The sequence below is a fragment of the Megalopta genalis genome, chromosome 15, assembly GCF_051020955.1.
Source record: "Megalopta genalis isolate 19385.01 chromosome 15, iyMegGena1_principal, whole genome shotgun sequence".
NCBI lineage: Eukaryota > Metazoa > Arthropoda > Insecta > Hymenoptera > Halictidae > Megalopta > Megalopta genalis.
The window spans coordinates 2,338,087-2,351,349 of NC_135027.1; the positions used below are offsets into that span (position 1 = coordinate 2,338,087).

A 13,263-nucleotide genomic window follows, 5' to 3' on the forward strand; every position below is an offset into this window, starting at 1 on the left:
GTCACTCGCCGCAACCCCCTTTCGAACGCTAGGGGAAGCTGCCGAGAGCCGTGCTCGAAATCGAGAGCACGTCTACACGGTTTTTCGTATTTTTACTGCTTTCGAGTTTCCGACCCAAATCGAACCGTATTGGCCCCTGCATTTTCGCGGTTCTCGCCAGGAAGTTTCGCCGATTTTTGTTCGAAAGTCCTTTCGGGGCCGCTAACTTTGAACGCGCGCGCACGTTCTTTGAACTTATATTCGAACCAGCGAAATGGTTTACGTGGTCAATGGCCCGTCACATCATTCCATGCGGAATACAAACTTTCATTCGTAGTTCTTCACGGTTAAATAAACTGCCATTACGCAGATTTAACCGCAGCTGGTTCGAAATGTTCTAAGCACCGAATAACAGCGTAAATAATTTTCACGTGCCATCGAGAATTTATTCTTAACAGATCTTCCTAAGATCCTCGATTTTCTCGGATAGGCGGCGCGCGTGTGTTAACCCTTTGCCGCACCCAACGCTCAAAAGCACTCAAAATCTAAATGTCTACTGATATATATTGAATATTGTATTGTTGCGTGATTGAAACGCCAAGTGTAACAATTAGGTGAATAGATAATTTTATGCACACATTTATCACTAATCGGATAAAAAAATAATTTCAACGACGACTCTTATAGTTTCCTTTTTATGATTTCTCTTTCTAACCCTTTCGCCGCACCCAACGCTCCAAGGCGCTCGGAATCTGAATATCTACTGATATATTGAATATTGTATTGTTGCGTGATTGAAACGCCAAGTGTAACAATTAGGTGAATAGATTATTTTATGCACACATTTATCAAGGATCGAATAAAAAAATAATTTCAACGATGACTCTTATAGTTTGCTTTTTAGGATTTCTTTTTCATCGGCTAGGCATAAAATTCCGCACGGGCGTGATCAATTTAAATGTCCATTTATAAAAACGCGGTCGTCCTGTCTCGCTGCAGTGAGCCTTTAAGTGGGAGCGGCAAAGGGTTAAGTCAGAAACGGACTCGCGTTTCACCATCGACCACCCGCTCTGAAAAAGCGAGGCGTTTCTGCGGGGCGATCGGACATAATTCGCCGAGTGGTTCGCAGCATACAATGCCGGCCGAAGCTGAAAGATCCGAGCGGAAAGGAGCACCGTTAGTCTACACGGTCCGCTTATCAGCCACTCGAAAAACCAGTAAACGAGAAAAAATCGCGGTATTCGCCATCCATGCGCTACAGTTTTCCCGTCACTTCGAATCCCCAGAGGTTGCGATCGCCGACGAAAAAGGGAAAACTACTCTGCAACGATCGGAAACAGTTTATTTCAACCTCTTTACGGGGGGAAATATCGACGACGAAAATGTCCATGGAACCTTTGAAGCGGCGAACGTTTATTGGAGGGTCATGCCTAGTTAATTGTCCGAGAGAGGCGCGGATTTAGGAATTCTTTTTGAAGACATTGGAGAACATTTTTCTCAAACGATTACGTCATTGAAAAGTAGATATACTGCACTATTTGTAGCAATTTTTTGGTCGCAAAATCTTCGAAAACGGCTGAGCTACAGCTTGTCTCCTAGAACTTGATGCTGCGAAGACATAAATTCGCGAACGTTTTGTTGATACATAATTTTATCTAGTAGACAAGCAAAGAAGTTTGTCAATGAAGATTCTTCTTTAAATCACGTAGAACGAATTGTTCGAACATAGAAAAATCTTAAATTTGAGTTACAAGACCTCCGATTTGTGAAAAAGCAATTCTTTTCAGCCCATCTGTTAGAAAAGATGCGGCTCGTTTTTATAATTATGGACAATTTATAACTATAAAAATAAACCGCAAGCCTCGAATTATCGTATCTCCTCTTCCCAAATTGTCCATTTTTGTGGTCAATCTGGGCGTCAATTAGAGAGACATTACTGTTCATATAAGCGTTTTTCGGGAGGAAAGCTGTCGCTCAGTCATTTTTGACAATTTCCCCAACAGTAAAATTACTGAAAGTGGCTAAATATATGTACTACTGAACACGGTACACGTTTCGCAAGAAAGTGTATATGTTTTACCAGGAAAAAATCGTTGAAAATCATATTATCCTGAAATTGTTAACAAAGTCCGACTGCCAGAGAGTCGTGCACGTTGAAACTGTCGCGCTGTGTCACGATGAGAACATTTCGCCGAATCGGTTTTTATTAGAATATAATCACGTCACGATGCGATAAAAACGTCCACGCGGATGCGGTTTTATTGGATTGTAATCGCGAGCGTAATGTCACGCGGGACACGCTTCATCGCACGATCCGCGGCTTTATTGCATCGGGAAGGGACGCTTGTCGCGGTGATTTCAGATTAAACCGCCGCGTGGACTCGCGTTTTCCCCCGGAAAATCGCCTGTGGCGAAAAGCGGTGTCGGAAAATCCATTTCCTCCGCGCGAAGCATTTCCTTTTCGAAAACGGTTTCATCGCGTATGCGACAGAACAGAAATTATCCGGAGAAACTTACACTCTCTACTTTCTGCCAAAAAATGTTGTTTCAACAAACTCTGCATACCTCGGAGAAATATTTCCTATTATGAAACGCCGCCTGAATTGTGTCCCCTTCCGGAAACAGTGGCACAAATAATACAATAAAAATTAGATAGATAGTATCCCCCCCCCCCCCAGAAAAGCGTTCCATAATAGGTACTCTTACCTTACCAGAAGTTATAAATTGGACCGAATTTAGGGACTACTAAAAATTCGGTTAAATGTTAGATGCAACAGAAAACTGTTGTTTCACAGCGGATTTTGGGACAGGAGTTTAGGTTTTGCGTGATCAGTCGAAAACGTGTGAACATTTAATGGAGGCTTCGAGCACAGCGCGCCCTCCCCATCCGGCGAATGATTAACGACTGGTGCAGTCGCATGAAAAATCGGTCGGGCAAGGGATCCGGCAAAAAGGTAAATTACTCATCGGCACGTGTAATGAGTATGCACAGCGAATGTTTAAACAAGAACTAACGTTCGAACGCTCGCCGATTCGCGAAATTCCAGCCGCACTTCCCGTTACCACGTAATCAATGGCTGCGCTTCCCCCGAAAGAAAGAGAGATAGAGAGAGAGAGAGAGAGAGAGAGAGAGAGAGAGAGAGAAAGAGCGGGCGGGGTTAAATGGCAGAGTGCCAAACTTTCGGTGGCAGCCAGTCGGTGTGCCGTAAGGTCAACAGTATCAAGTGGAGTATGGAAAAAGGACATACGGTCCCCGCTGTTACAAGCGGGAACTGCTTGCTCCCTTAGAGAGAACCAATCCGATTTGTTCGAGCCTCCGAGCGCGACGCTATCGAATCTTCCTTTATATAATTAATCGTCCGCTCCGAATCGATCGCGTACGTTTGTGTTCCGCATTTAAAGATTAGTTTACAGAATTCCATATGCGACGGAGGGGGGAGAGATGGGGCTTGTCCTCTTCGAAAAGCTTTGTCACATGCGGAGCGCCATAAAAATTTGATTTCCTTGCGAACTTGGGCGTTCATCGGAAACGGAAACATGATATAGTTGAAATTATCGAGCAATCGTCGCATGATTCATCAACACACACCAAAGCCTCCAACTAGACTACACTGCCATTTTGTCACGACTTCTGACAACGATCGCACCGTTTTTCAAGGAATACGATTATTTCAATTGAGACCTTCTTTCCAGGACGATGATGGCCAACATGCCCATCATCTTCGTGCTGTTCTCGCTGTCCTGGGTGGTGGGAATGGTGATCTTCTCCAACTACGCCGACTGCGACCCGCTGACTCTCGGCTACATCTCCAAATTCGACGAGATCGTGCCATTCTACGTGGAGGACAAGTTTATGAACATGCCGGGTCTTCTGGGGCTAGTTATGGCAACGTTGTTCAACAGTGCGCTGACGTTGGCAGTGTCGAACCTGAACTCCCTCGCCACGGTGACCTTCGAGGACTTCCTGGGCCAGATACCGTCGCTGAGGAACCTGAAGGACCACCAGCAGCTGCACTTCATCAAGGTGATCAGCGTGATCTATGGAATTTTGATAGTGGGCATCAGTTTCCTGGTAGCAATGCTGTCCGGCGTGATCGAGTCGTCGATGCTGATGACCTCGGCCACCTCCGGTCCACTGCTGGGTGTCTTCTTGCTGGCCATGTTGGTACCTTGCGCCAACTGGAAGGGCGCGGCGGCTGGCATGATCTTCAGCCACATAACGACCCTTTGGATCACATTCGGACACTTGACGGTGAGCAACACGGTCGAGACGCTGCCTCTATCAACGGAGAACTGTCACAATGACACGTTCTCCCCGTGGATCACTCAGCCAGGCAACGCGTGGTACACCAGCCCCAGTTTCCTCAACAAAACCGAGAGCTTGGTACCCAACAGCGTGCCCAGTGAACCTACCGGTGCCCTTCATTTTATCTACAGCATCACCTACATGTACTATGCTCTGATCGGCAGCCTGACCACAGTGCTGGTCGGCATAATCGTCAGTCTGATCACCGCCGACTCTCAAGCGGACATGTACGAGGAGCATCTGCTTCATCCGCTAGCAGTGAAGCTCTCGCGCTTCTTCCCAGGAAGAAGAAGACTGTACGCGAGCAGCACCAGGCTGCAGAACGAGCACAACAACATGAACACCACCTCGGCGTCTTCTGTGATCTCCATAGCGAACGGAGGCGCGGAGAAGACGTTCCAAGGGACCCTGGACGAGAACGGCAAGCTTCGCATCGACAACGGCTACATCGAGAAGCTGAACGCCTTGAAGACGGTATCCCTGGACGTGACCAACGAGGTCAACAAAGGCACCAGGCTGTGAGCTGGACGACGGAAGAACACCTTGGCTGTGATTCGCGAAGGTGACTTGGGTGATCAGGTGATTCTGTGCGTAGTCGGCTGTACAAGTTCGTCGGTACCATTGGGATTCGATAATTAGTCCCCCCCTTTAACTCTTAGAATGCTCATCATCTTCCCCCGTTTGTCCGAACGTAGCCAGGCCAGATTCTCGAATCGTTAGATTCTGCGTAACTCGCAGGAACTCGGATCGGGTTAGTCACAGTTCACCGTAGAGATCTTTCTTAACTTACAAGGTCGCTTCAGAGGACCGTAGTCGGGCCAGAAAGATTTTGGACAGCGTCGCGCAGGCGCAAGTGTCACGTGAACGCATGGAATAACCACTCCGCGCATTGAAATGCCACCGGCCCCGCCCACCGGCAGTTCCGGCGACGCCCACTGGCCCCGGAATCGGTCGGCCAGGCGATTCCTGTACTTCTAAGAGAACAGTTCCGATTGGAACCGTTCGAGCACGACACAGGGTAAACGGCAGTACAAAGATAGGCTCGGGAACGTGACATACGCGCTTGAGCACGACCCATCTTAATTAATCTTACCAGCAGGCGGAGCTTCTAGCAAAAAATACTCGATCGAAACAATTATCCGAACGTTCAGCCAAAGTTAACGATAGTATCGTGTAGTTGTTAGACAGGCATATAGAAGGATCTAGTAATGTTTAGAGAAAAAAAGGTATCGATAGAATAGTGAACGTTCTAGATCGTTTACTGAATACTTAATCAACTATCTATCGTTATGTAAAAATTATAATGACGCTTAAGTAGCACGATGATATAGTAAAATGCTTTTTCGATGCTTCCAGAAAAAACGGATGTTCAAATCCTTCCACGAAGCAGCGTCGAATTTTCGAGTACTGTACTTCGCATGAACGTCGAGCATGTCCGGCTGCGCGGTTAATGTTTCGTTTAAACAGGACGAGTTTGTATCATTGTATTTGCCTGTGTGTCGTGGATCTCCATGCGCTTATGGCACCGAGAGAAATACCCCGATAGGAAGAAATTGTTCCATAGAACGGTTGAAAAGGGAACGCCCGTAAAGATCCGCAGCGTGATAACGAACTCGATTCGTTTGATCGAATAGATTCCACCAGGGCGGAAGCAGCTCAGTCATTTTTTCCAAGGGTCTTCCTCGCCTAGATGCAGCCAATACGGAAACGATGGCATTTATTGGCGCATCGCGAATGCAACTGCAACTATCCTCGACTCGATTTCAGAGACCCGAGCCCTTTCTTCCTGCTGTTTTTCTCTCTCTCTCTTTCTCTCTCTCTCTCTCTCTCTCTCTCTCGGGTCACGAGACTGACGGCCACCTTCACTTCGATCGACGAACTTCGTACGCGGAGCACTTAAGAAAACGTAGTTTCGAGTTCGCGGAACTTTGCCCGACATTTGCGAGCCCTCCCGACGACTTCTTTTTTAGGAAGGCATTACGCTCGCAAATATTGCCATACGGACACACTGTACGTTATACGTACACTCGCGCGTGAAATACTCATTGTTCTAAGCCGTGGCTGGGCCCCGACAGCGTCGACCGATCGCCGGCACGAACGTTAAATTCGCGAGTTCGTTTTATTTTACCCGACTGTCTCGGGTTAAATTGGCGATCGGCTCGCGACGTTCTCGTTCGGTTGTACGTATTTCCGAAGGAATACGCGGGAATCTTCTCGCTCGGAGAAGGGGGTTGCTCGCAGCATAAATCTCGGTATTTAAAGTCCGCCGGCGTCGCGAATGATAAATCGAAGAGCGTGGCTGAAAGCAATTCGGTCTCTTTCACGACCCGCGGATTCCATTTTCAAGCGATACAAGGCCCGTTAAGTAGGTTGACATTTCGACGTCGTTCGGATAACGGAGACGCTGATTCGAGCAGCCAGCGATCCGGCGACATGGTCGGGACCCGGCCCCGGCGTTTGTTAGCGTTGTAATGAAAGTATTGAATCGTGATAGGATTGCGAGGAAGGCCGAGATAAGGACGCGAAGAACTATCGATGCGCCGTGGATCCGCGCGAGCCTCGGATCTGACCTTAAGGTCAGAGTCGCCTCGGAATTAATGATTTTTTGCGTCTGGAACGGAGCGTGTCTGTGCATTGTATGCGTGTGCCTCAAAGTGTCCCCGCCATTGTCGGGGCTCCATTACGATATTAAGTAAGTTTTATACTTCCTAGAGTATAGCGATTATTTTTATAAAGAGTAGCGAATAGCAGCGGCGTTACGAGCTAGAATTACGAACGATCTGTGAATATTTATTTTGTTCTCCCCTCCCCCGAACCCTTTTGCATACAAATATATCACGTTTTATAAGTGTTGAGTTGAACACCTCGTCTTTTCTTCCGCACGATCCCTGCCTCTACGAAAATGAATTTGCATGAAAAGCGTGCAAGTTATTGTTTATTCACGGGCTGTCAGATACGTTTGAATCACACGCGAATGAAATTCACATAATCCGGAAGAAATAAACACGACAAACTAAAAGATTTAACAACAGATACAGCGGAATTAGTGAAATGGCTCCAGGATGCTTCCGACGAATTCAAGTTTTGAGTTCTTGAATTTCTGTTGTAGCCAACAACGCGAGAAGACTCCGAGTTTCGCGAAGTTCTAGGGAGAACGTTAAGATTTATCAGCTGGAGAACAGGTGGGCAGTTAATTTTATAATCGTGGATCTTAGAAATAAATAAAAGCTTCGCAATGGTTCTCCTTCGTTCAAGAATCGCACAAATGAGAAAAATATGTTATGGGACTTTTAATTTGATAAGAAACAAATCTTAAAAATTGATGTCGAATTGTCTGAAATTCAGTATAAATACATTGTCAAGGTGGGCTCCGTATCTGCGTAATTAAGTTGAAAATCGTCGACTTTGAAGTTGTCCTTTGATCGGCTAAATTGCCGGCAATTTTGCGGATTGATTCGAGGCGATCGCGATCCACGCGATCGCGTCACGGCGCGGGTATTCAAATTAGGAACGATAGTCTTGTCGCGTTTATCGGTAGGATCGGATATTCAGGTTCTTCGATGAGCGACACAGATCGGATCCGTTCACGGATCAGACAAGTCGGTCGTCGGGCGCCGACAGTTGAGGCGCGTATAATAATCGCGCGGGCGGATCGGGGATCAATCTCGCCGAGATCAATCCAGGGGCGATGAATTTGATTAAACGATGATTAAGAGACGACGAGCGCTCGCCTATCGGATAAGCAGACCGCGAATTTCCATCAATCTACCGCGCTTTAAATCGGACAACTATCGGTGAACTTTCGGGAAAGTTTGCCGGCCGCAAATCTATCGCTCTCGGCGGTTCGATAAATTTAAACTTGCAAATTCAGTGTCGCGATCGAGGAATCGAATTCGTGTCGGTCTCGCCGAACCGCTGGAAATCAGCCATTCGTCAAAATCACCGGAAACTTCTTCGGTGGGCGTGATACGACCACCTTCGCAACCGCACGCGACCAATTTGATCGGGGAAAGCTTCTTGCGCGGTGCGGATCTCACTTATTTGCATTGTTTTCGTTGCAAAAATACGGGCACGATGCTCGCGGAGAGAATTGAACACGATAGATTGTGCGAAAGTGTGCAAATAGTATTATAGCTTCAGGGATGAATTAAATACAGCAGAATAATAAAAAATGTATATACAAATAGTAGCTAAAGGGATGGATTAAATGCGAAAGAATAACTAAAAATATGTATATAAATAGTAGCTTAAGGGATGGATTAAATACCAAAGAATAACCAAAAGTATGTATATAAATAGTAGTTCGAAGGATGAATTAAATACAAAAGAATAACCAAGCATGTGTATATAAATAGTAACTTAAGGGGAGGGGGGGATGAATTAAATACAAAAGAATAACCAAAAATGTGTATACAAATAGTAACTTAAGGGATGAATTAAATACAAAAGAATAACTAAAAATATGTATAAAAATAGTAGCCAAAGGGATGAATTAAATACAAAAGAATAACCAAAAATGTGTACACAAATAGTAGCCAAAGGGATGCATTAAATACGAAAGAATAACTAAAAATATGTATATAAATAGTAGCCAAAGGGATGCATTAAATACGAAAGAATAACCAAAAATGTGTATACAAATAGTAGCTAAAAGGACGAATCAAACGCGAAAGAATATTGAAAAAAGCTTCTGCAAAATCTATCTCAAATAATAATAGTTCCACAGTTCCAGAATATCTAAGAATATTAGCTGATGCCACCCAATGCTTCGTTAATCACGCCCAGAAGAAGCGTGAAAATTTGCATTCACTAGTGACGCGTAGCAGTGCTGATTATAGTTCCACGTCCAGACGCCAAGCGGCGCCTCTAGTCGCCGACTTCGCATTGTGCGAAGGAATCGCGCGCCTGAAATCGCCCGGCAAACTTCTGGCGACCGATAAAGGTACGCGCATATACATATACATATACATATAATAAGATTGGACGTTGTATCTGCTTACCATCCGAAGAACGAAAGGCTGATGAAATGCGAAATTGTTCGCGGTGTAGGTCGCTGTTGAACTTCGTTCGTCGTTGGTTAGGTCTGCCAGGTGTCGATGAATCAGGAAGTCCGCCAAAAAACGCTCGTGTAAATGTCGCTATCGCCAGGTGACAAATCGTTGAAACGGAAACGGGAAACGGTCACCTGTTGACGCACAGTCTCGCGAGGCACTGTCAGTAGAACCCCCCCACCCCGCGGAAACCGAACACAACGTCGCGCACTGATCCATCGTGATCCGCCAACACACTGCACCGCAGCGTCGCAGTTCGCGCCGAACAGGAAGCTTAGGGGATCCGTGGCGCTACGATCGATCCAGCCTGAAGGAAACAGCGGACATCGATGGGTCGATGCTCGTTTTTATGCTGTCTGTTTCCGGTGACCAGGAACATCCCTCTCGGTTCCAACGATCTCCCGATCACGAGCTACGAAGATCTGTCATCCTGTGTTCTCAGAGTCCCGGTTCTTTCTTCGACGAACCTTAGACCGATGTCCCAGCCAGCAACATGGCAGTCGAGTCGAGGTAACCGTAGTTCGTAGCAATGTAAAACCGTTCAAGTTTCAAGCGTGCCATGATCCACGTTTCTTCCGTTTGCTTTTGGAATTGGGATGGTTTTCAGTGGATCTTCGGGTCGGTAGTTATTCTCTCCCGATTTTTAGAATGTTCAATGTAATTGAGTTTTGTGGTTATCTTGCACTTGGTACGTTCTTTGCAGTTTCGTTAGTAGAATAATAATGTAAGTAATGCGCGATATGATTTTAGGCGTGTTTTGTCACACACGAAAGCATTATCGACGCGATATTTTCATCTTACCATTGGAAAATTGGGGAGTCTTTTTAGAATAACCATGTAAAATTGTTAAAAGCTGAAAGATTCTATCGGAATCGGTACATTTAAATCTATCTTGTTGCTTCTCTTGGATAGTGGCTCCCGCGCATGCGCGGTTTTCGTACTAACCACCGAATGTACCATACTATAATTCACAGCGTGCCAATATTTTATATACCGGAAGATTTTCCTGTTCGATATATATTTTAATGATAAATATTATGTATGTATCGAAACAGTTCACTTCGTTTCAAGCTGACCGAACCGATATTCCGTCTAAACGCGCTGCATTTTAAGAGTTAACGCCGAAGAAGGGAGCGTTAAACAATTAATTAATATTTGAGCTCCCATGCGGGTGCTTTCGGTTGCGATCGCGATAAATATTGAACTTCTCGCATCCGCTCGGCTGTGTCGGTCCAGCTGTTTTTATCTATTTGCGGATGATGACGTGAATTGTATCGCAATTCACGCCCTTTTAAATCGGCGTGGATGGTTCTCGTTTAATTTTGATTGATACGGCCGGCGAATTAGCAATCAATTAAAAGTTTTCCATTACACCGCGGAAAGTTGAAAAGTTTCGAAACGAAAATGTCCGATGAAATACATCGTCGTTTTATCAATGATCCGCCACGTGGTCCACGAAATAGAATTTCGTTTAATTTCGGATGCCGCGAAATTGCCTATAAATTTTGATATCTCGCGAGATGAATTTTCGGCGTTTGTCTTTCGCACTTTCGGCGTTTTCGTCTATGAACCGGCGGCCATTTCTGTGGAAACAGAAATTTCGTGCACGCATCGTCGGTCTAATTGCCGTTGCCTGGTCAGTGAATTTTAGCGGATGAATCTTCCTCTAGAGGAGACCGTGTACTACTTTGTTAAACAAGCTTTGACGCGCGGCCGGCGGAGAGAATTAAATCGCTGCGGTGCCGCACGGAATTATACACCGACCGGTTTAAAGTCGCTCAGCCGGTCGATTTTCTAACGAACCAAATTCCCCGCGAGCGCAGATCTATTTTGCTATTCCGGCTGACTTCGCGTGAAGAATCGCACTCGGCGCCTTGTTAGCCGATGATGAATACACGCGATATATATGTACATATATATATTTTCCAAAACTGCATCGCCAGTTTCCGCCCTGTTGCATCGACCTCTATATCGTTTAAGTTTTCGTGTTTCCTTCCGCTGCGCGGGCCTGTTTATGCAAATACCCAACATCGTAGTACCAAGTAACTTAGTTTCCCTATTAAGCATCTTATTGCGGCACGCGTAAGGGCCCTGTTAATTAATCCTTATACCGAAACGCTGTCGAGATTTAGTTACGCAAAAACTCTACGACAGAAAGTCGTATATTTACGAAGACTATAGATCGAAGCTTCAATAATTAGACCGTGGACGTAGATAATAAATAGTAAATAATTCGCAATTGAAACACGGAACATATGCAATCCACAATTTCATCATTTTTAATCGAGCGTCTAGAAGAAAGTACAGTAATGTCTCCCTAATTGACGCTCAGGTTGTCCACAAAAATGGACAATTTGCGAAGAGGAGATACGATTATTCGAGTATCGCGGCTCGTTTCTAGAATCGTTGACAATTGGTAACTATAGAAACGAGTTGCAAGGCTCGAATAATCGTATCTCCTCTTCCCGAAATTGTCCATTTTTTTGGACAATTTGAGCGTCGATTAGAGAGAGATTACTGTATATCGAATTTATTCGATGGCAAAATGCCCGATCTAAACACAGTATTAAATGATAATATTATTAATAATAATATTAAATATATTATATTATATTATATTATATTATATTATATTATATTATATTATATTATATTATATTATATTATATTATATTATATTATATTATATTATATTATATTATATTATATTATATTATATTATATTATATTATATTATATTATATTAATATTATATTATATATATTATATATATATATTAAATATAATATTAAATATAATTTCAAGGGTTGCAGTAAAGTGTCCAAGGAAATAAATTGCGAACATTCGCTGTACAGTGAAACACCACAGTTACTAACTAGTTAATAAACAATTTTAGTAAACATTTTAAGAACGAATTACATAGGAACGACTCTTCGGAAAAATACGTGTACAGAAACAGCAGTTTAAGACAGAGCAGAGTAAAGCCCGGAATAGCTGGCAGTGACGAGCGCAGGGCGCATAAAATTTCCGCGCAAGTTGCAGCGTTCGGCGACGGCCATCGGTCCCGAGTAATCGACAGACGAGATAAGAGCGTAATAAATGCAGGTGAAATGGAAGGGAAGCGCGAGCGCGAGCGCAGTTGAACGTCTCGACCCGCGGGACGGATCCGGTCGCGAAACTTGCCCTCCCACGGAAAAAGATAGAGCGGGGGCGTGCCCCCTGGGCAAACGGGCGCTGTTTCGCCGGGCCACGCGCGGATATCTCGAGGAAAAGTTTGTTTCGCCGACGACGGGAGCCGGTCGCGCGGGATTCGCTCCACGGGAAACGAAACGGGGATTCTCTTAAAAAGCCACCGTGCGCCGCGCCGCCGCGGCGGTGCCGCGACTCGAGGAATTCCAAAGTAATTTGCGCGAAAACGAAATCTCCAATTTTCTTTCCGGCAACTTTCGGATGAATTCTTCTTCTTCTTCTTCTTCTTTTTCTTCTTCTACTTCTTCTACTTCTTCTTCTTCTTCTTCTTCTTCCACGTTCTCGTCCCACGTTGCCTCCTCGCTGTGGGTGCTTCCGGGAGATGTTAAGGTTCTCACCTTGAAACGCGACTCCGAGGACGCGAAACTTTTGCCGGGACAACCGAGCAACATACTTTCGCGTGTCTGCCACGGAACTTCCGGTGTTACGACGAAAAATTGATGTCTGCGGACGTCGCGGCGCATTGTGCATCTAAATGGAACTCTTCTCCGGAATCCCTTCGAATTTGATTCCAAGATGGATCCGAACAGATTTCGATGATTAGACGACTCTTTGCGAAGTGGCCGCATTTGCGAACGTCTTCTACTCGACGCAGGAAATTTGTTCCCGAAAGTTCTTCCAATTTATTCCGGACGGTGGTGCGTTACTTGAAAGGAAACTCCTTTGTGTTCTCTGAAA

The 13,263-nt window shown here is 45.1% G+C and overlaps 2 protein-coding genes across 6 annotated transcripts in view; both read left to right on the forward strand.

Moving 5' to 3' along the window:
* The window catches only part of LOC117228486 (sodium-coupled monocarboxylate transporter 1), an 88,835-nt gene extending 81,689 nt beyond the window's left edge, over nt 1-7,146 (forward strand). For all 5 annotated transcript variants that reach the window (XM_076526759.1, XM_076526758.1, XM_076526760.1 and 2 more), the window contains one exon: nt 3,673-7,146. In XM_076526759.1, coding sequence (XP_076382874.1) covers nt 3,673-4,807 — 1,135 coding nt within the window. In that variant the 3' untranslated portion in view covers nt 4,808-7,146. The remainder of the gene's footprint in view (nt 1-3,672) is intronic.
* A 2,549-nt stretch (nt 7,147-9,695) lies between these two features.
* LOC117228595 (putative aminopeptidase W07G4.4) overlaps nt 9,696-13,263 on the forward strand; it is a 32,207-nt gene continuing 28,639 nt past the window's right edge. Inside the window, exon 1 of the mRNA XM_033484429.2 lies at nt 9,696-9,846. Coding sequence (XP_033340320.1) covers nt 9,830-9,846 — 17 coding nt within the window. The 5' untranslated portion in view covers nt 9,696-9,829. The remainder of the gene's footprint in view (nt 9,847-13,263) is intronic.